The sequence below is a fragment of the Carcharhinus amblyrhynchos genome, chromosome 1, assembly GCF_965287045.1.
Source record: "Carcharhinus amblyrhynchos chromosome 1, sCarAmb.v2.hapA, whole genome shotgun sequence".
NCBI classification, from domain to species: domain Eukaryota; kingdom Metazoa; phylum Chordata; class Chondrichthyes; order Carcharhiniformes; family Carcharhinidae; genus Carcharhinus; species Carcharhinus amblyrhynchos.
This window is the reverse complement of record NC_137324.1, coordinates 63,032,145-63,054,188: the sequence shown is the minus strand read 5'-3', so window position 1 is coordinate 63,054,188 and position 22,044 is coordinate 63,032,145. Positions and strand designations below refer to the sequence as shown.

The following is a 22,044-nucleotide window of genomic DNA, read 5'->3' as shown; positions in this document are numbered from 1 at the left end:
ACCTAAAAATGTATGCAACTTCACATGGAGGTGAAGATCTGCAATTAAATATTTCTCAAGTTATGGAGTTCCTAAATATTGAATACATTAAAGATCCAGAGTAGTTATTTTTATTCTTTCCTTGAATGTGGGTTCATTAATAAGACCAGCATTTGTTGCTCATCCCTAATTCCTTTAAACTGGATCAGATTTCCAGTATCTGCAGTATTTTATTTTTGAAGAAATAGATAGTAATGGAATTCTGTACCTTTATCATTTGTGCTTACCTTTACTGGAACTGAAGTGGCTTGCAGGCCATTGAGAGTTCGCAGCACAGTGGCACAATATTTAGCATTGCTGCTCCACAGCTCCAAGGCCCTGGGCTCATTTCTGGCTGAGGGTGACTGTGTGGAGTTTGCATGTTTTCCCCATGTTTGCATGGATTTCCTCCAGCTGCTCCGGTTTCCTCCCACAGTCCAAAGATATGCAGGTTAGGTTGATTGGCTATCCACCATTTTCCCGTAGTGTTGGGGGATTAGCAGAGTGAAAATTGGGGTTACAGGAATCGGGCTTGGGTGGGATTGTTGTCAGTGCAGTCTTGATGGGCTGAATATCCTCCTTCTGCACTGAGGATTCCATGATCCTCAGTGTCAAATGCATCCTGTGACGATCTTATTCCTTTTGTTGATTTTTTCAGGGCACACAAAAATATAATGGTTTAGAAACATTTTGAAAATCAAATTAAATTGCCTAACTGGCACTGAGGACCCAAAAGACATACAAAAACAGTTTAAATTTATTTATTAGTGTGACAAGCAGGCTTACATTAACACTACAATGAAGTTACTGTGAAAATCCCTGAATTACAACACTCCATCGCCTATTCAAGTACAATAAGGGAGAATTTAGCATGGCCAATACACCAACCAACATGCCTTTTGGACTGTGGGAGGAAACCAGGACACCTGGAGGAAACCCGCGTAGACACGAGGAGAATGTACAGACTCCATACAGACAGCAACCCAAACTGAGAACTATCCCTGGCATTCTGAGGCAGCAGTGCTAACCACTGTAACACCGTGCCACCCAAGAATGCTGGAAAATCACAGGTCTGACAGCATTTGTGGAGAGAGATTAGAGCTAACATTTCAACTCTGTTTCAAATTCCAGCATCTGTAATAATTTGCTTTTATCCTAAAGGACATATTTAGGACGATTGTCAGGAAAGTCCTCATACAATGTGACACACATGAAAAGGTTAATATAGTGGAGATGCTGGAGAAGGCAGAAATAGGATTTAAATGGATGATAACAACTGAGAATCAAAAACTATCAGGGAAAATACATTGGGACTATTTTCTCGAGAAAACAAAAGGCTGAGAGGTGACTTCAGTGATGATTTATGAAAAAGATTAATTGGGTAGATGTTGAGATGTTTTCAACTGGGCATACTAGTGTTGTGGTAATGTTATATTGGACCAGTAACAAATTTTCTGCAAACTTAAGATCAAATCCAACCACAGCTGGTGGAATTTAAATTCAATTTATTAATAAATATAGAATAAAAAATACAATCAGTTAATATGGTGAGCAAGATATTGATTGTCATATAAAGACAAGTGATTCACTAATGTCCTCCAGGGAAGGAAATCTTCAATCCTCTCCATTCATGTGAATCTAGATAAAAAGCAACCTGTTTGATTATTAAGTGCTCTCTGAAATGGCAGAGCAAGGCACTCGGTTGAACTAAATTGCTGAGAAAAAAGCAAAAATAAATAAAACTGGGCAGACCATGTGGCAATAACCTTGGCACTGCAAAAGGAAAGATAGATTCATTGACCCTGCAAAGTTTTCTTCACATTTGAGGATGATACCAAAAGTGGGAGAGATGTCCCAGAGACTAGTCAAGCAACAACCTGACATAGTCATACATACCAAATAATATCTCACAGTCCATTTCTCAGACACCATCCCTGAGTATGTCATGTCTCACCTACAGTACAGAACAATGAGAGATGCAGCACAGTGGTATAATGTCGAGAGTTGTCCTGGGAATCCTTAATTTTGTCTCTGAGTCCCATGAAATCTCATTGCCTCAGTTCAAACATAGATAAGGAAACCTCCTGCTAATTACCATGTACTGGCACTCTCCAGCTCCCACCACCACCTCAGTTGATGAATCAGCACTCCTCCATATCGAGCACTATTTGGAAGAAGAATTGAGATAGCAATGGCACAGAAAATATTCTGGGTGGGAGACTTCAATGCTGATCACCAAGAATGGCTCAACAGCTGCATTGCTGACTGACATCTAAAGAACATATCTGCCTAACTATACCAGGAAGAAGTCTCACAACACGAGGTTAAAGTCCAATAGGTTTATTTAAATTTCCTCACTGTAACTATGAAGATTTGTGCTCCACAACTAGCATTGCCCATACTCAAACTGTCTCAGGAGAGCTACAACATTGCCATTTAGCTGACCAAGTGGAAAGTTGGCCAGGTAGGTAATGTCCACCAAAAGCAAGACAAAATCAGTCCATCCTATTACCACACCACCAGTCTACTCTCAATTGTCAGCAAGATTTTGGAAGCTGTGATTGACCTTTCTATCAAGTGGCATTTATTTGGATTTGATTTATTATTGTCACATGTATTACAGTGAAAATTATTGTTTCTTGCATGCTATATAGACAAAGCATAGTGTTCATTGAGGAAAGGACAGAGTGCAGAATGTAGTGTTACGATCATACCTACAGTGTAAAGAAAGATCAATTACTTAACCTGCTCACTCACAATTTGCATTGTCAGGGTCACTCAGCTCCTGATATTACAACAGCCTTGTTCTATCAGTAGAGCAAAATAACAATTTTCAAGATGTAAGGTGAGAATGCCTTGATGGGCTGAATGACCTCCTCCTGTACTGTAGAGATTCTATGATTCTAGGTGGTATGATGACACAGTGATTAGCACAACTGCCTCACAGTGCCAGGGCCTCCAGTTCAATTCCAGCCTTGGGTCACTGTCTGTGCGGAATCTGCATGTTCTTCTCATATCTGCGTTGGTTTCTTCTGGATGCTCACGCTTCCTCCCACAATCTGGAAGACATGCTGGTTGGGTACATTGGCCATGCTAAATTCTCCCTCAGTGTACCTGAACAGATGCCAGCTACAGTGTGACAACAAATTGATTTATTAGTGTCACAAGTAGGCTATATTAACATTGCATTGCAGTTCCTGCAAAAATCCTCTAAACTTAACATGTAACTGCAACAAAATCATAAATCAAATCAAACGAATTTCAACATGGAGCAGTTGAGGGAAATAGCATCATTAAAACATGAATGGGGAAGAGATCTGAGGGCTCAGTGAAGAGAAATGGTGGCATAGCAGTTAGCACTGCTGCCTCACACTGCCAGGGGCCAGATTCGATTCATGGCTTGGGTCACTGTCTGCGTGTTATTTGCACATTCTCTTGGTGTCTGTGTGGGCTTTCTCCTACTGCCTGCAAGACAAGCTGGATAGGTGCATTGACCCGAACAGGTGCCAGAGTGCGGCGACGAGGGGAATTTCACAGTAACTTCATTGCAGTGTTAATGTAAGACTACTTGTGACACTAATAAATGAAGTTTCTTTCAGTGAAGAAGGAGAAGCGAATAGAAAGTTATGCTGCTGGGTGAGACCAAGAAGGGTGGTCGGAGGCTCATGCGGACCACACTCCACGGCACCGAGGGGCTGAATGGCCTTTTGGAGCAAAGCTGTTAATTGCACTCAATCCCAGGGAAGTAACATACATCAGCCAATCAGAGCAACACTTCCGGGGAATTCCGCACGTCTGTCGACTTTCCCGTTGATTGTGATGTCATTTCCGGCAGGGTGACGCGATTGGGGGTATTGGCGTATGGGTAGTGCGCTGCGGACAGTTCGGAGCGTGAGGGGCCGGGAGTAACGGTTTGGGGTGCCTCGCGGGGTCGCGATGGGGGGGAAGAAGAGGAGGCAGCGAGCCGAGGCGGCGCTGGTAGCGGCGGCGTCCTCCTCCCGGCAGCAGCAGCCGCAGCAGCATCCCGGGACAGGCCAGCCTGCGGGGGAAAATCAGAGCCTGCGGCCAAACGCTCCCAAACCGAGCACCAAGGAGATGAAAGTCAAAGCAGGTGCTGTATCTTGTGGGGGGGTTCGGTGTGAGCAGTATTGGGTTTTCTCCAGGGGAGATGTTCAATGGCGTTATAGTCAGTGCAAATTCAATCTTTAGTCCAAAGAGAGGTTTTCCGCCAGGTTTTCTCTCTGATGGTGAATGGGGCCGCGTCAGCCGAAGAGTTTCTTGATGGACCTTCTCGTGCCTTCATTGCGATTAGGGAGAGGTGCTCGGTCCAAGGTGTTGGGCCAATGACTGTGATGAATGGTCATTTATGTGCACTGAGGACATGATGCTATCTGCTGACAATTTCCATTCATGGTAAGGGTAGAGAAAGGGAGGGATGGGGACAAGAAGGGGAGGCACGGTTTCAGTAGCAGCCATCCACCCTGATGGCCCTGGGCATTTTTAATGCTTGTTTTTGAGATGTCGGTGACACTGTCAAGGGCAGCATTTGTTGCCTATGCCTGAGAAGGTGATGCTGAGTCACCTCTGTGAACTGTTACAACAATGTTGTTAAGGGACAATGATGGAAAATGCTTCACTTCCCATAACCTGGAAATTATCTATCCCAACAGATTGAAATTGATGAAAAGGTACATCAAGGAATAGTCCAGCCTATGATAAATTTGAAAGTTTTTGAGAATTTTTTATCACATGTCATGAAACCCCAGTCTCTTAGACAGTGCTTTTTTTTTCCCCTCATACCTCTGTGTTAAAGTTTGGACAACATAAGGACACCATATCAAGGCTTGAAATCAACATTATCTTTGATTTGCAAGGTCCTTCTGTCAGAGGACAAAATAATGAAGATCCTTCAAGATGCATAAATGCAATTTTGAGGTCATGATAAAATTGCATCAACTGAGATGGATGGGAAGTTGTCAAGATTGTCCGACTCGAATACACGAGCAGGAGCTCCCTTCAGAGCTATGCCACAGATACTTTTGATATTTCTTCATGAAAGTCTTCTCTGTCATGATGGGAAGCAGACAGCTGATTGACCAAACAACTGATTCTTTATCAAGAAAAGTTGTCAAGACCTTACCCTTCAAGAAAAGCTGTCTGAAAGATCAAAGGGAGGGCAGCTGCTTAAGCTAATAATCCACTACCACCAATACTAGCTGGCAACTAATGTTCTCTCTGGGAGAACTGCAAAGTTGAGGTAGGACTTGTAGCCATCTGTGCATTCCCACTTAGCCTTTTGCAGGAAAAATTATCCTCAATACAAAATTCAATCGAGATGTTGGTGGCAGGTCCAGGATTTTGTCTCGATGCTACTCCTTCACTGTCAATGTGATTATAGATCAGGATGATGACTGGCTTGGTTGGGAATTTGCATGTGGTGAAGTGCCCATGCATCTGCTGCCCATGTCCTAGTAAGCAAATCAAGAATATAATGAGGTAAGAAGCTGAATAGCCCTGACAAAACTCAACCTGAACATCAGTGAGCAGATTAAAATTTATGTATTAGTGTTCCAAGTAGGCTTACATTGAACACTGCAATGGAGCTGCAGTGAAAATCCCCTACTTGCCACACTCTGGCGCTTGTCCATGTACACTGAGGAAGAATTTAGCATGGCCAGTGCACCTAACCAGCAAGTCTTTCGGATTGGGAGGAAACTGGAGCACGCAGTGCAAACGGAGAGAACGTGCAGACTCCACACAAGCAGTGACTTGAACCCAGATGGACCAACATTTCAGGTCCTGTTCTGTCTGCCCCATGAGTGGAGCAAAGTTAGTTCCAAAGAGCCCACTAAATTTGCTCGTCACTTGCAATCCCAAGTAAGTAAACTGTCTAAGGATCTGTTTTGGGGCCATAGTTGTTTGTCATTTTTATAAATGACCTAGATGAGGGTGTAGAAGGATGGGTTAGTAAATTTGCAGATGACTCTAAAGTCGGTGGAGTTGTGAACAGTGCGGAAGGATGTTGCAGGTTACAGAGGGACATAGACAAGCTGCAGAGCTGGGCTGAGAGGTGGCAAATGGAGTTTAATGCAGAAAAGTGTGGTGATTCACTTTGGAAGGAGTAACAGGAATGCAGAGTACTGTGCTAATAGTAACATACTTTGTAGTGTGGATGAGCAGAGAGATCTTGGTGTCCGTGTACATTGATCCCTGAAAGCTGGCACCCGGATTGATAGGGTTCTTAAGGCGTACGGTGTGTTAGCTTTTATTGGTGGAGGGATTGAGTTTTGGAGCCATGAGGTCACGTTGCAGCTGTACAAAACTCTACTGTGGCCACACTTGGAGTATTGCATACAGTTCTGATCACTGCATTATCGAAATGATGTGGAAGCATTGGGAAGGGTGTGGAGGAGATTTACCAGGATGTTGCCTGGTATGGTGGGAAGGTCTTATGAGAAAAGGATGAGAGTCTTGAGGCTGTTTTCATTGGAGAGAAGGTTAAGATGTGACTTAAGAGGCATATAAGATAATGAGGATTAGATAGGGTGGACAATGAGAGACTTTTTCTTGGATGGAGATGGCTAGCACGAGGGGACGTAGCTTTAAATTGAGGGGTGATAGATATAGGACAAATGTCAGAGGTTCTTTACTCAGAGTAGTAAGGGCATGGAATGCCCTGCCTGCAACAGTAGTGAACTCCCAACAGTAATGGCACTCAAATGATCATTGGATAAACATATAGATGATATTGGAATAGTGTAGGTTAGATGGACTTCAGATTGGTTTTCCCGTTGGTGCAACATCGAGGGCCAAAGGTACTGTGCTGTTAGGTCAAGTGTTTAGAACATAGAACGTAACAGTCGCAAAACCCATTACTCTTTCCTGGTCAACAACTTGATCAGGGTGTCGCGTGCATGTTCATTAAAAAAAAAAGCAAATACGAGTTTACATCCGCCGTGCAGTCACCCAAGTCAAAAATCTGCTCCACAAATTTCTTTGCCGCCACTGGATCTGTGAACTAGTGCTTGGTTCCATTGTTGAGAGCAGGCTGGAAAGCGAAGGCCAAACCTGACCCCAGGACAGTCACACACAAGTCGTTTGACATCAATGAAGACTGCCCTTCTCCTTGCCACCACCGGGGTTAAATCTGGAATTATCAACAGCTTATTTTCCTGGTACCTCATTGGTAGCCTGTGCTGCTTGCAGCAGGATTCTGTCTCTTGCTGTGGTGTGATGTACTCATTTAATCGTGGACTGAGGAGCTTCTCCTGGTCTGGGCTTTGCCTGTTACACAGTGTGTGATCCAAAAGGTGGCTCATCCTCAAGTTTCAGCACATTCTTCAATAGCTGGGTAACAAAGTCTGTGATATTTGGGCCCTCTATTCCCTCCAGAAGGCCTGTCAGACAGATGTTATTTTGTCTTTGGCGTCCTTCTGTGTCATCACATTTCTCCCTTAGGGGCTTAACCTCCGATGTTAAATGAATAACTTGGCTCTTCAGCTCAGAGATGGTGTTTCCACTAAATGCCTCTGAGTCCTCAAGCTCCTTCAAACAGTTGTTATGGGTGACGGTGACACCTTGGAGAGATTTAACGGATGATCTGATCTTGTCTATCTTGGCCTGCAGCTCAGTGGCTCAGCAATCCAACTTACTGTCCAATCTTTGCATGACCTCCATAATATCTTCCCATGTCCTTTTCGCTCAACATGCTCTGTTCAGGGATTCCTCCAGGAGAGTGTGGTGGGACTCTCTTCTGCCCCTGTGGTCCCACTCTTTTAGTTTTGGTTTGCCTCCTGCCATTTTGCCAGTGGGCTTACCCATTTCCTCCAGCCTGGAGTGCTATTTCTTGGTCCATGTATCAAACCATCTCGCTGTTCGATCTACCGGAGTTATTAATGGATTGCTTTTCAACTTACTTCACCCTTAACTGAGCGAGCAGAAGCAGCAATGGGTTCCTAGCTGAACTGCAGGTTGCAACTCTGCTCCCTCACTTCAATTCACCCTTGGTTTGGTGAAAAAAGAAACAGCACAGTGCACCCAGGTTAATCTGATAGTTACAGTTTTTAGGACACTCAAGTTCTTCCCTGGGCTACCTTTTACTGTAAATCAATTCACACTTAAGTGAAAAAACTACAAGATAGTTCCAGACTGAACCGCAAATCCCAACATGCCCCTCATTGAGCTCAAGCTGCAAAAAAAGCAATCCAAAAGTAGAAATCGCAGCTTGCAATTTGTAGCAGGACCTCAGTGGCTCTTGCTTCCCACTTTAATTCACCCTTTCTTGGTTAAAGAAAAAAGAGTTTGCAGACTGAGCTGAAATCCACACCCCTCCCAGCACCAATGGGCAGGAAGGGATCTAAAAATAGCTTTTCAAAGTTTGCTCTCTGCAACTGCACTCCAGATATGTTTAAAGCTTGCTTGATATACATTAGTCTCTCTCCAGGCCCCAACAAACAGCCGGATTTCAAGAAGGATCTTGCCACCTGTGGATCATGCTTTTCTCACACCAGTGCCATCTTTGATCGTCCACTAGATGTGTTTTAAAACATCCATTCGTGATGTTGGTAGTACCACATAACACAATGGATGGTCTCTGCACTCTGCTGGACTTTGTCTTTGCAAGGACTGTGCAGTGATGACTGCAATCAATAGATGCAACTGTGGCAGGTAGGTTGATGCGGGCTAGAGGGCACAGCCTCAAGATAAGGTGGGGGGGCAGTTTAGATCAGAGTTGAGGAGGAACTTCTTCACTCAAAGGGTGGTGAATCTCTGGAATTCTCTGCCCGTTGAAGTGGTGGAGGCTACCTCGCTAAGTATATTTAAGACGCGGGTAGATAGGTTTTTTAGTAGGCAAGGGGATTAAGGGTTATGGGGAGAAAGTGGAACTGAGCGACTTCAGATCAGCCATGATCTTAATGAATGGCAGGGCAGGGTTGAAGGTCTAGATGGCCTACTCCTGCTCCTATTTCTTATGTTCTTACGTTCTTAGGTCAAGTTAAGTTTTTTTTTCCTTCTTGTTGTTTCTGTCACTACCTGCCTTTCTAGCTTGGTAGTTCAGGTCAGTAATGGTGCTATTGAACCACTTGTAATGATGGACGTTGAAATTTCCCACACAGTACATTTTCTGCCCACAGTACTACTTCTAACTGGTATTAAGATGGAGTATTCATTTCATCAGCTGAGGGTGGTGGTTGGTAATAATCAAGTCGTTCCTTTGCCTATAATTGAGCGAATACCATAAGACTTCGTGGGATCCTGACTCAAAACTGTTGACTCCCAGGGCAAACCCTTCATTGTGTATCACTGTTCAACCACTTCTCTATCTGCTCTGCCCCATCTGCACGTATGGATGTGGTGGTGGCTGAGACATTGGCAGTAAGCGACAATTCAGTGAGCCTGACTGAGTGAGCTAATACCTACTAATGCTAAGACTTTGCAAAGTTGATAGGTTTCTGTTGTTAAAGTGCATATTCACATGACTAGGTCAATGCCAGGTGGTCAGTCCAGTTTTTTTCCTTTTTGACTTTCCTGTCATGGTTTGGTGCAATGAGTTGTTTGCTAGGCCATTCAAAATGAACTGAGTACCATTTGGAATTTGTATCCATCCTTAATTTGATCATCTTCAGTGATGTAATCAAACATATTGCTGTGGTAAGGATGGCTCTTCTTTCCTAAAGCACATCTGTGCACCAAATGGTTTTTTTTTTGACAATACATTAGCCTAGGTCTCTGGATTTCTAGTGCCATGACTTTATTACTACACCACTGTTATCCCCTTTATAAACAATGCTGCATGGCTTGGAGGGAAACATGCAAGTGGTGGTGTTCCCATATGACTGCTGACCTTGTCCTTCTGGCCAGTATCAGTCTTAGGGTTTGGAAGGTGTATTATGATCTGAGTTACAGAATTTTAAAACATAAATTGGTGGATGTGCTGTTTTGTCAGAAGTAACATGTCATGTAATTCGTACTTATTTGATGGCACTGTGTTTGTTTAAGATTGTCTAACCTGTGGCCAAAAATAATTGGAATAAGTAACTAGGAATTGTGCTCACTATTTGACTATAAAGTTTGAGAGTTATTATGTACTGGATATCTTCAAATTCTAACTTGGCTCATAATTTTAAGGTTTTCTCGTAGACTGAAAGCACACTTTGAAACGTATTGGAAACTCTTATACGCTAAAGCCTTCTACAACACTATGGTCAACGAGTGGATGCATTGTGTATTCCCCTGGGTACTTTATATTGCACAATAGTTCCATTACTCTGCTGCTAAAATATCATATGCCTCGTTAAGATTGAAAAGATCAAATTGAATGAGTTCATTTAGACTTCAATCGAGGAGCTATAAAGATGAACTCCAGTATGTTCTGCTCTTGGCAAATTCCTTTTTTTGAAGAGCCCAACTACAAGTTAATGTGAAAGACAACATGTACTGGATATATTTTCTGTAAATTCTATCTCCATGGAATGCTGTAATGTATTGGCCCACGGGACTGTACTTCTGGATTTCAACTAATATGATTTTCCATACTTTTTAGGTCCAAAGACATATAGCTTTGGCTCAACCTCTACAAATGAACTGAGTACTGCTGGAAATCTGGATAGGTCCATCCTTAAGGTGACTATATATCAAGAGGTGGAATTGCAATGTTTTGGAGGGGGGTGTGGTAAATGGATGAACTTAATATTTGCAGTGATTCTGTTTTGTAAAATTTGTGGGTTTTAAAATATGGAAATCTGATGACTCAGACGGACACACAACCCACTTACAAGTATTCATCCTCGTAGTTCTCCATGCCCAATAGTAAGTGATTTCTTGTACTTTTCTGGAGAAGCACTTCATTGCAATTTTGTTGTTATGCTGATCCAGCTTCAACTGGCATGTTTTGAGTACTGGGCAATACACTTTAGGAAGGATATGAAGGTTTTACAGGTAATGCAGAAGAGATTTACAATGGTTCCTGGCAAGAGGCACTTGAGATATGTTGATAGAGTTGACCTCCTGAGAAAGGAGATTTAAAGAATTGTTTGAAATAAAGAGGGGACCAGCCAGAGTACATAGAGAGGAATCATTACCATTCACCTTCAAATTGTGGCAATGATTCCTCTCTATCTCGTCTGTCTGGTTCCCTCTTTATTTGAAATAAATCTTTAAATCTCCTTTCTAAGGAGGCCAACTCTATCAACATATCTCGAGTGCCTCTTGCCTGGAACCATTCTTGTAAATCTCTTCTGCATTACCTGTCAAACCTTCGTATCCTGCCTAAATTGTACTGCCCAGTATTCAAAACATTCCAGTTGAGGCTGGATCAGTATTTTATAAAGGATCATTGTAACTTCTCTAACTTTGTACTTCATGCCTATATTTGTAAAGCCCAGCGAATCTCATATGCCTTTTTAACCATGTTCCCCACCTATTCTGATATTAATGATTTATGCACATAAACATACCCACATGTCCCTGCATTAAACTTTATCTGCCACCTGTCCACCTATGTCTTTCCTATCCACGTAGTTTACAATGTATCCAAGTTTTGTGAAACTTGGAGATTTTGTTTGTTTGTCTGTCTGTCTAAGTCAGTAATACGTACTGAGAAAAGCAATGATCCGAGCTGGCCCCTGGGAAACCCCATCGTATATCTTCCTCATTTTATATCCCTAATCAGCCCTACCATTCCTGTTATACTCGTACAATTTGTATTCCTGCTGAAGACTTTTGGGTTTTCTTTTTATGTTGTCATTTTCTTTGTCTCTTGCCTCCTTTTTTCATTTTCCCTCTGAACTTTCAGTATTCAGTCTGGTTCTCATTTGAATTAAACATAGAAGCAGGACTAGTCCATTTGGTCCTTTTGAGCTTGGTCCGCCACTCATTATAGAACATAGAACATAGAACATTACAGCGCGGAACAGGCCCTTCGGCCCACAATGTTGCGCCGACCAGTCTTATTTTTAAAAAAAAACATTGACCCACTAATCTAAACCACTCCCTTTTCGTCCATAAACCTATCCACCAATCTCTTAAACGCCCCCAAACTAGGCGCATTTACAACTGCAGCAGGCAGGGCATTCCAGTCCCTCACCACCCTCTGGGTAAAGAACCTGCCCCTGACATCCGTCCTATAACTACCCCCCCTTAATTTAAAGCCATGCCCCCTCGTGCTAGATTTCTCCATCCGAGGAAACAGGCTATCACCATCCACCCTATCTAAACCTCTAATCATCTTATATGTTTCTATAAGATCCCCTCTTAGCCGCCTTCTTTCCAGTGAAAACAACCCCAAATCCCTCAGTCTCTCCTCATAGGACCTCCCCTGCATACCAGGCAACATCCTGGTAAACCTCCTCTGCACCCTCTCCAAAGCCTCCACATCCTTCCTGTAATGTGGGGACCAGAACTGCACACAGTACTCCAAGTGCGGCCGCACCAGAGTTGTGTACAGTTGCAACATGACGCTGCGACTCCTAAATTCAATCCCCCTACCAATAAACGCCAAGACACCGTATGCCTTCTTAACAACCTTATCTACTTGATTCCCAACTTTCAGGGATCTATGTACACATACACCTAGATCCCTCTGCTCCTCCACTCTATTCAAAGTCCTCCCGTTAGCCCTATACTCAACACATCTGTTATTCCTACCGAAATGGATTACCTCACACTTCTCCGCATTAAACTCCATCCGCCACCTCGCGGCCCAGCTCTGCAACCTGTCCAAGTCACCCTGCAAACTTCGACACCCTTCCTCACAATCTACCACACCTCCGACTTTGGTGTCATCAGCAAACTTACTAATCCACCCAACTATACCCTCATCCAGATCATTAATAAAGATTACGAACAGCAGTGGCCCCAAAACAGATCCCTGAGGCACACCACTCGTAACCGAACTCCATGATGAATAATTACCATCAACCACCACCCTCTGTCTCCTATCTGCTAACCAATTCCTGATCCAAGTACCTAAATTACCACCAATCCCATACATCTGCATTTTCTGCAGAAGCATACCATGGTGAACCTTATCAAACGCCTTACTAAAATCCATATATACCACATCTACTGCCTTACCGCTATCCACCTCTTTGGTCACCTTCTCAAAGAACTCAATAAGGTTAGTAAGGCACGACCTTCCCGCTACAAAACCATGCTGACTATCTCTAATCAATTCATTACTCTCCAAATAACTATAAATCCTATCCCTAATAATTCTTTCTAAAACCTTGCCCACTACAGAAGTAAGACTCACTGGTCTATAATTCCCAGGGAAGTCTCTGCTCCCCTTCTTAAACAATGGGACAACATTCGCTGTCCTCCAATCATCCGGTACTATACCAGAGACCAACGACGACCTGAAGATCAGAGCCAGTGGCTCTGCAATCACCTCTCTTGCCTCCCATAGAATCCTAGGGTAAATCCCGTCAGGACCAGGGGACTTATCTATTTTCAACCCTTCTAGAATATCCAACACATCCTCTGTATCAACTACAATACTTTCTATTTTACACCCCTTCACCCCAGTGACCTCCTCAGCTACATTCATATCGTCCTGTGTGAACACCGAAGAGAAATAATGGTTCAATGCCTCTCCAATCTCTTCCGGTTCCACACACAACTTCCCCCTACTGATCATGGTTGATCATCATATTCAATACACTATAAAATTAATATTATGTACACCCTTATTCTGTTTCATCTTTCTTTCTTTCATCTGACTTTGGTTACTCCAACTTTTCTCCCTCATGGGAATGTACCTGGAATTTTCCTGAATAACTTTTAATGGCAGCCCATTGTTTCATTGTATTTTTGCTTGAACTTTTGTTCCAATTTACCAAAACAGGTCTGTTCATAACCCACTGATATTTTTGCTCCAGGGTGCTCCTTGATAATCTAAACTGGACGATTGTCAATGTCCTCCAAATCTCCCTGTACTGGCGCTTAATGTGCATTCCTCAGAACTGGGTCTTAGAATGCTTTTTCCTCAGCTGAAAATGTATGATCAGGAAAGCAGTCCTGAAAGCAGTCCTTTTGCTCTTTGTTCTTTACACTACTATCCTAGTTTACAGTCATAATTAAGTGCCATGTTGATGGTACTCTTTCTTTCCTGGCCTATGGAATACACCAAGAAATGTCATGGTCCCTCTGTAATTTCTGTACTCCAATGAAATAGATTCTATTCTTAATGCCTCTAGGACATCCTTTTCTCTTCAGCGGTGTATTGTTTTCCTTGATCAGTACTGCCATCCCTCTTGCTTTCCTGAACATCTTGGTATCTCAAAATACTTAGCGCTCAGTCTTGCCCTTTTTTTTGAGGCAAATGTCCTTAACTTCCTATTCCATTCCCACTTGGCTACGTGTAACTTGCCAATTTTATTTACCATACTCTGTGTATTCACGTATATGCACAGTAAACTAATTTAGACCTTAAATAAAAGTAAAATACTACAGATGTTGGAAGTCTGAAATAAAAACAAAATGCTGGACAAACTCAAGGTTTGGCAGCATCTGTGGAGAGAGAAACAGTTAGCATTTCAAATCCAATTTCTGTTTTTATTTCTGATTTGATCTATTACTACCTTAGGATTTTTAAGTGTAACTTGTCTTCTCCAGTTCTCTGTGCACTTGGTTTTCCTCTCTAATGTTACTTCCTGGTTTCCACACTCCTGCCAAGTTAGTTCAAACTGTGCCCAATAACGCACGGTCCTGATTGTACTTTGGTGCATTTTGTCTGACCTTTAGGTCCCATGTTCCTCTGTGCCGGTTCCAATGTTCCAAGTATCTAAAGCCCTCCCTCCTGCACGCTCAATCCAGCCACGTACACATCTGCTCTGCCCTTCTATTTTTGGACTCACGTGTGATACTAGGATATCCCAGCGAAAACTACCTTTGACACTAAAACAGAAAATGCTGGAAAATCTGAGCAGGTCTGACAACATCTGTGTAGAGAGAATAGGGCAAATGTTTCGAGTCAGAGCTCTGGTATCCTGCTTTCAGTTTCTTTGCTTGCTCTCCCAACTCTGTTTGTAGGCTCTCTCTCTTTAAACTAATGTGAAGCACAGCCACTGCTTTGTGTGCGCTTTTGGGACCAAATAAATCTGAGATTACAAATGCACCTCCACATATTCCTGACATTTCAGTGGGAAAAGCTCCTTCAATGCAGTAATAGAAAAGCAAAGTACTGCAGACACTGTAATCTAAAACAAAAACAAAGGCTGTTGCCTTGTGGATCCAGAACTGGCTTGCCCGCAGAAGGCAGAGTGTGGTTGTAGATGGGTCTTTTTCTGCATGGAGGTTGGTCACCAGTGGAATGCCCCAGGAATCTGTTCTGGGACCCTTGCTGTTTGTAATTTTCGTAAATGACCTGGATGAGGAAGTAGAGGGATGGGTTGGTAAGTTTGCTGACGACACAAAGGTTGGTGGTGTTTGTAGATAGTTTGGAGGGATGTCAGAGGTTGCAATGTGTCATAAATAGCATGCAAGGCTGGGCGGAGAAGTGGCCGATGGACTTCAACCTGGATAAATATTGTAGTGGTCCATTTTGGTAGGTCAAATGGGATGAAGGAGTATAATATCAAGGGTAAGACTCTTAGTGGTGTAGAGGATCCGAAGGACCTTGTGGTCTGGGTCCGTAGGACACTGAAATCGGCCTCGCAGGTAGAGGATGTGGTTAAGAAGGCGTTTGGTGTACTGGCCTTCATCAATCGAGGGATTGAGTTTAGGAGTCGGGAGATAATGCTGCAGCTTTGTAAGACCTTGATCAGACCTCTCTTGGAATACTGTGCTCAGTTCTGGTCACCTCATTACAAGAAGGATGTGGAAGCTATTGAAAGGGTGCAGAGGAGAGTTACAAGGATGTTGCCTGGATTGGGAGGCATGCCTTATGAGGATAGGTTGAGGGAGCTCGGTGTTTTCTCCTTGGAGAGATGAAGGATGAGAGGGGACCTGATAGAGGTGTGTAAGACGTTGAGAAGTATAGATTGGGTGGATTCTCAAAGGCTTTTTCCAAGGGCTGGAATGGTTGCTACGAGAGGACACAGGTTTAAGGTGCTGGGGAGTAGGTACAGAGGAGATACCAGGGCTGGTGGGTGAGTGGAATCGGCTGCCGTTGGTGGTGGTGGAGGCAAATTCAATTGGGTCTTTCAAGAGACTTCTGGATGAGCATGTGGGACTTTATAGAACTGAGGGTTATGGGTAAGCCTTGTAGGTATGGAAATCATCGGCGCAAGGTTTATAAGATGGTGAGAGAAATAGATAGGGTGGATTCTCAGAGGCTATTTCCCCAGGCTGACATGGTCGCTACGAGAGGACACAGATTTAAGTGCAGGGAAGCAAGTAGAGAGGAGATGTTAGGGGTAAGTTTTTCACTCAGAGGGTGGTGAGTGAATGGAATCAGCTGCTGTCGGTGGTGGTGGAGGCAAACTCGCTGGGGTCTTTTAAAAGACTTCTGGATGAGTATATGGGATCTAATGGGATTGGGGGTTATAGATAGGTCTATGGCTTAGTAGGTATAGATGTGATCGGTGCAACTTGTGGGCCGAAGGGCCTGTTTGTGCTGTAGTGTTCTATGTTCTAACTTGTGAGCTGAAGGGCCTGTTTGTGCTGTAGTTCTTCCGTGTTCTAAAAACACAAAATGGTGGAAAATCACAACCGGTCTAACAGCATCTATTTGGAGAGAATGAAGTTTTGAGCTCTGACATCTCAACTCAAAACTTTGGCTCTATTCCCTCCCCACAGATGCTGTCAAATATGCTGAGATTTTCCAGCATTTTCTGTTTTTTCTGTATTCGATGCCCCTGTTCTGTTTTATGTACACAGATCCAGTTAAAACAAGGCATTGCAGTACTACTTGTGATCAAATCTAAAATTACTAGCATCTTGTACCTTCTGGTTATTTCCTTCCTTAAACTTTTAATTTTAATGCTTCTAAGTTTTTCATTTCTTAGCACCTAGCTGAAGCAATTGCCTGAGCTGCGTGAGAATAAATTAATCACTTGCTCCACTGTGGTATCATACCTTGATTTTTTTTTCCTCTTGTTATTAAAAGTGATTGCTCTGCTCTGAGCTTCCTAGCTTTTTGTATCCATTGGCCTTGCACTAATGCTGCTGTTTATACCCACTGGTCTCTCTGTTCCTCTTGCTAATCTCTCTCTGCTTTTTCTTTATACCTAATTGTCTTCTCTATCTATCCTGAACACCTTACTTCCAGCAGTATTCGTATCCTGTCCTGCCCTTTTCATTGAGTCCTACCTCTGATTTCACCATAACATCCCATTCTCATGTTTCTAGTTATGGTTGCAGTTCATCAGCAATATTTACTATGCTTTGTGCTTTTAAGTCAATGCACGGCATCCACTGAATTAGGTCATGCTATATTCCCTCTTCATCTGACCCCTTACCTTACCCTTTTCCTTAGTCCAGTGCTTTCTGTCTTTCTCAAAGAGGAACTTCTTCACTCAAAGGGTGGTGAATCTCTGGAATTCTCTGCTCTTTGAAGTGGTGGAGGCTGCCTCGCTCAATATTTTTAAGCAGTGGATTGATAGGTTTTTGATAGGCAAGGGGATTAAGGGTTATGGGGAGAGGGTGGGAATGTGGAACTGAGCCACGACAGATCAGCCATGATCTTATTGAATGGCGGGGCAGGCTCGAGGGGCGAGATGGCCTACTCCTCCTATTTCTTATGTTCTTGTGTTCTTGTTTCTGCTTTCGAATGATGGATCCTGATTCTCATCCCCCAGCCATGTTTCTCCCACAGCATTAGCAACATGTTACTGGTCCCAGACTTACTGTGGTGCAATATGCCCAGTTTGTGCAGGTCCCATCCTCCTTTAGAAAACTTGCTAATGTTTGAGTAATCGAAAGCACTTTTTCCTGCATTCTGTCTTTTCATCTTTACTTGTCAATGTGTAACTTTTGAGGTCCTGTCTCTTAGATGCGAAAGCATAGACAATGCCGTACTACCTTGTTTCCTCACACTGGCGAGTAACTGCCAAATACTGATTATTAGCCTTCTCTTAACTCTTGCATTTGCTTCAGAAAGTATGGATATTGTATTTACAGCATGACACTATTGGACATCCAAAATGAGGTTGTGTTCTCACAATTAAGGGGGGGTAGTTATAGGACGGATGTCAGGGGTAGGTTCTTTACCCAGAGGGTGGTGAGGGATTGGAATGCCCTGCCTGCTGTGGTTGTAAATGCGCCTAGTTTGGGGGCGTTTAAGAGATCCGTGGATAGGTTTATGGACGAAAAGGGATTGGTTTAGGTTAGTGGGTCATTGTTTTTTAACTGGTCGGCGCAACATCGTGGGCCGAAGGGCCTGTTCTGCACTGTAATGTTCTGTGTTCTATTATTGAGTGCCAAATAACACTCATTGTGCTGTTTGATTATCTTGTCATTGTATTGGTTATCTTACAATTATGAAGATCAGCTAAAATGTTCTTTGAAAACCCTCAAGAAAGATGTCAAATCTGATGAAGGAACATAGATGGCCTTGAGGTATATACAAGTGCCTATTGATGTGTTAACGCTTTAAATGAAATACAACTCTAATTAAAAGATTAATTATTTCCTAAAGGTGGTCATCAAGCCTGAGCTGGAACAAAAAATTATAAGGTTGATCAACCAATTCAAAACTCAACAGAGCAAATCAGGGACCATTTCGGGAAGGCTCACAGCTAAAAAGTTGCAGGTAATGCTATTTTATTCATCACTTGGTGGAATTTATGGAGATTTAGGGAGTCTGGTTGGAGTCTAGTTTCTGCTTGCAGTTAATGTAGAATAAATTATTTTCTGTTCAGAGATCTATAATATGTATATTGTCATGTATAAATAACTGCAGTGATGATGTGCTCTATAAATGAGGGGATTCTTTTCTGCCTCTAGTGCAGCAAAGTTGTAGGCTGTTGAATTTTAAATTGATTTGTAATTTCAATAGCTTTCCAGGCAAGGATATCCCATTCTTCCTCCAGCAAATGTGAATGTACTTAAATTCATCAGTTTATGAGAATGGCACATAAGCAACATTAGAAGAAAATATACAGATGAGCAATTTAAGCCAGTATGAGTTTAACTGAAAAAGGACAGACCTCTTCTTTTTTTCTTGTGGCGTACTTTTTTAATTGTTGAGAGCTATCAGGCACCTGCAGACATGATACCATTTCTTGTTGAATGGAAGTAAGAAAGCTGTGATGAAACTTGAGATAGAATTTTGCAGCATTGAAGATTTGCCTTTTGAAAGGCATAAAAGCAAATTATAATTTCATTTAATTGTAAAATGTTGTCTATTCTATAATCGTCTGGTGAGTATTAATGGAATGTTGACTGTTGGCACTCAGGCATGATGTGAGAAATGTGTGTTGTAAAGTTGCAGGGAAGTGGGAAGTTTGCTAGAAAAACAAAGATTCAGATTTTAGTTTAAAGATGGTTGTCCAAAGAGTAACTTTTCAGTAAAACATTCCTGAGATTCACATGAGGTTTGCGTCAGTGATGTACAATAGCTAATATTTTAACTGTGCCTCCTTCAATGCTGACATTGTCAGTTATCTCCGAATATTCCCTCAAGATGATGACAATTTCATTTAATTTTGATTTGATTTTCATTTTTCATGTTGTTTAAAATGTATGGAATAGTTATAAGATTAAGTAGACTTGTTCATTTTGTTATTCGTGCAGGACCTATATATGGCTTTACAAAGATTTTCATTTCGTGCAGAGGACATCGAAGAGGCCATGAAAAATACTGTTGTTTATGGTGGGGACCTTCATTCTGCTTTGGACTGGTTATGTTTAAATCTTCCTGATGGTGAGTTGTTTGAATAGGAATTTGGTGCAGCAATCTAATAGATTTAACTCTGAATAAGTAAGAACGAGATAGTACTTGGATACTACTTGCCACTTTCACCTCCAGAATGTCCCCTCTTCAATCTAAGTGAAAAGTCATTGATATGAAATACTTCCTTCCATAGATTCTATCTGTTTCCAGCTTTGTTTTTATTTCAGATTTTAAACATCCATTGTATTTTGCTTTTGTATTCCAAAATATATTTTTCAAGGTAACACTACTGTCCTTATAAAATGACACATCATCTGACTTGTGATGAGCACCACTTTATAAAATCTGCTGATGTTTTAAGAAATATACCCAGCTTAATTTACTTTTGCCATCACTTAATCCTTTCAGTCTCACTCTTGTTGTCACACAATCATCAGTCAAAACCTTCGCAAATGTTTTGTTTGACTATTGCAGTTGACTTACTTGGAAAATATTTTACGTAGCTAAAACAGCAATTGGAACGTAGGTGGCATGTATAAAATAGCCTGCTGCTGTATCAAGACAGTGGATGAGCAATCTGCTTCCAGGCTCTGCTGCCCTTTCGCTGGATACGAGGAGATACAGGAGAAGGTCTTATGGAGAAGAATAGAGCGTGTGTTCGACAGGTCCCTTTCAACTAGTTAAATTTGGGAGCTGTACATGGAATTGTGAATGTAATCCTAACTCTGGTGCTTCATGTGTGCGTGTCAGTTGAATTGGCATAATATTAATTAGAATGACATGTGACTTTTATTCAAGATGCATTACCTGATGGATTCAGTCAGAAAATGCAAGAGGAAGATGTTAAGACCAAGCCCAAATTTCAGACGCCTGCAAATGCTCCAACAAAACAGGAAGTATCTGAGGATCAGAAGTGTGTCCTGATGCCCCAGGCTAAGGTGAGAATCTTTGTCTGCTGAATATATTTTCATAAAGAGGCAAAGAAAATCAAGATTGCTGGTGATGACTCCCTAATTTCATCGTTCTCCAACCTCTTTTTTTGTTGCAAAGATGTGATCTTCATGCACTATTAGTTCAGTGTGCTGCTATTTCCCTTCATACTTGAATAAGGAATAAAGGGCCAATTGATCAATGTATGTTTGTTGCTTATATGTGGCAGAACGTGGTGAAAGATTAATTTTTGGGGCAGGGTTGTGAGCATTCAGTCTTGACATGGAGGTGGCCTTTCATGTCCATTTAATCACTTGACCTGTCCATGAATTTTTTTTGCTTTCTTAAACTCCTGCTGAAGAATGTTGCCACCATTTAACTGTTGACACTACTTGTGATACTTAGCATATTGGCCAGGATCCATCCAGCCCACTGCCCTTGTTGAGTAGCACGTGGAGGTTCGCCGGGGGTGGTGTGTGCGGTCTCTCTCTCCCATGTGCTTCTTGTTTAGCACAATCAGCTCTGCCAGAAATTGGCAGGGAGCGGATGGGGCATGCTCACCCCTGCTGGTGAGGACAGAGGCCTTTGAAGAACCAGACAGACAGACAGACAGACACCCCCCCCCCCAACCACCACCACCACCACCCGATGTTGGGGCAGGGGTGGGGGCTGCATCTTGGGCAGTGCCAATCTTGCACCTTGGCGCTGCCTACCCATGGGTGTGTGCTCAGACGGGGTGGGCCGGGGCTGACCAGGAGTGGGTAAAAGAAAGAGAGGGTCCAGTAGGATAGTAATCTGGGGAGGAGGGTGTTTGGGAAGGCCAGCGATGAGGGGTTCTGGGGAAGGCCAGCACTTTCCATCTTCATCTTTCATCTTGCCAAGAACAAGCTTCTCAGTGGAGAGGACGTCATCTGCAGAATTGACAGAAAACTTATCAAACTCAACTGGTTGAAATTCAAGAAGGAAAAAGCACTGACATTGCTTGTGGGATTTCAGTATGTGGATGACATCGCCACCTCCATTGTCTCAGAGAATCTCCAAGCCATGCTTGACACTTTTGGAAGAATCAGTCTCGACTTCAACCTGTAGAGGACTCAATCAGACCCACACAAGACCCAGTTGCTCCCTCCATTAAGATCAGTGGAAAAATCCTCCCAAGTGTGGAACATTTCCCTTATCTGGGGATCCACCTTTCATCTAAGGCTGACAGCAATGTGGAGACCCAACATTGTATCCAATCCATGAGCACTCTCTTCGACTGCCAAAAGACAAGTTTTCGATGACTGCGACATTACTATTGACACCAAGACCTCGTGTGCAAG

At 42.7% G+C, this 22,044-nt stretch overlaps 1 protein-coding gene across 5 annotated transcripts in view; it reads left to right on the top strand.

Moving 5' to 3' along the window:
- The first annotated feature begins 3,869 nt into the window (after positions 1-3,869).
- dhx29 (DEAH (Asp-Glu-Ala-His) box polypeptide 29) overlaps positions 3,870-22,044 on the top strand; it is a 92,595-nt gene continuing 74,420 nt past the window's right edge. For 4 of the 5 annotated variants that reach the window (XM_080185905.1, XM_080185885.1, XM_080185895.1 and 1 more), the window contains exons 1-5: positions 3,870-4,129; positions 10,562-10,641; positions 18,596-18,709; positions 19,693-19,822; positions 20,591-20,730. In XM_080185905.1, the coding sequence (XP_080042031.1) occupies positions 3,955-4,129; positions 10,562-10,641; positions 18,596-18,709; positions 19,693-19,822; positions 20,591-20,730 (639 nt within the window). In that variant the 5' untranslated portion in view covers positions 3,870-3,954. Of the gene's footprint in view, positions 4,130-10,561; positions 10,642-18,595; positions 18,710-19,692; positions 19,823-20,590; positions 20,731-22,044 lie in introns of those variants that run through there. The other variant, XM_080185924.1, reaches the window with a different exon arrangement.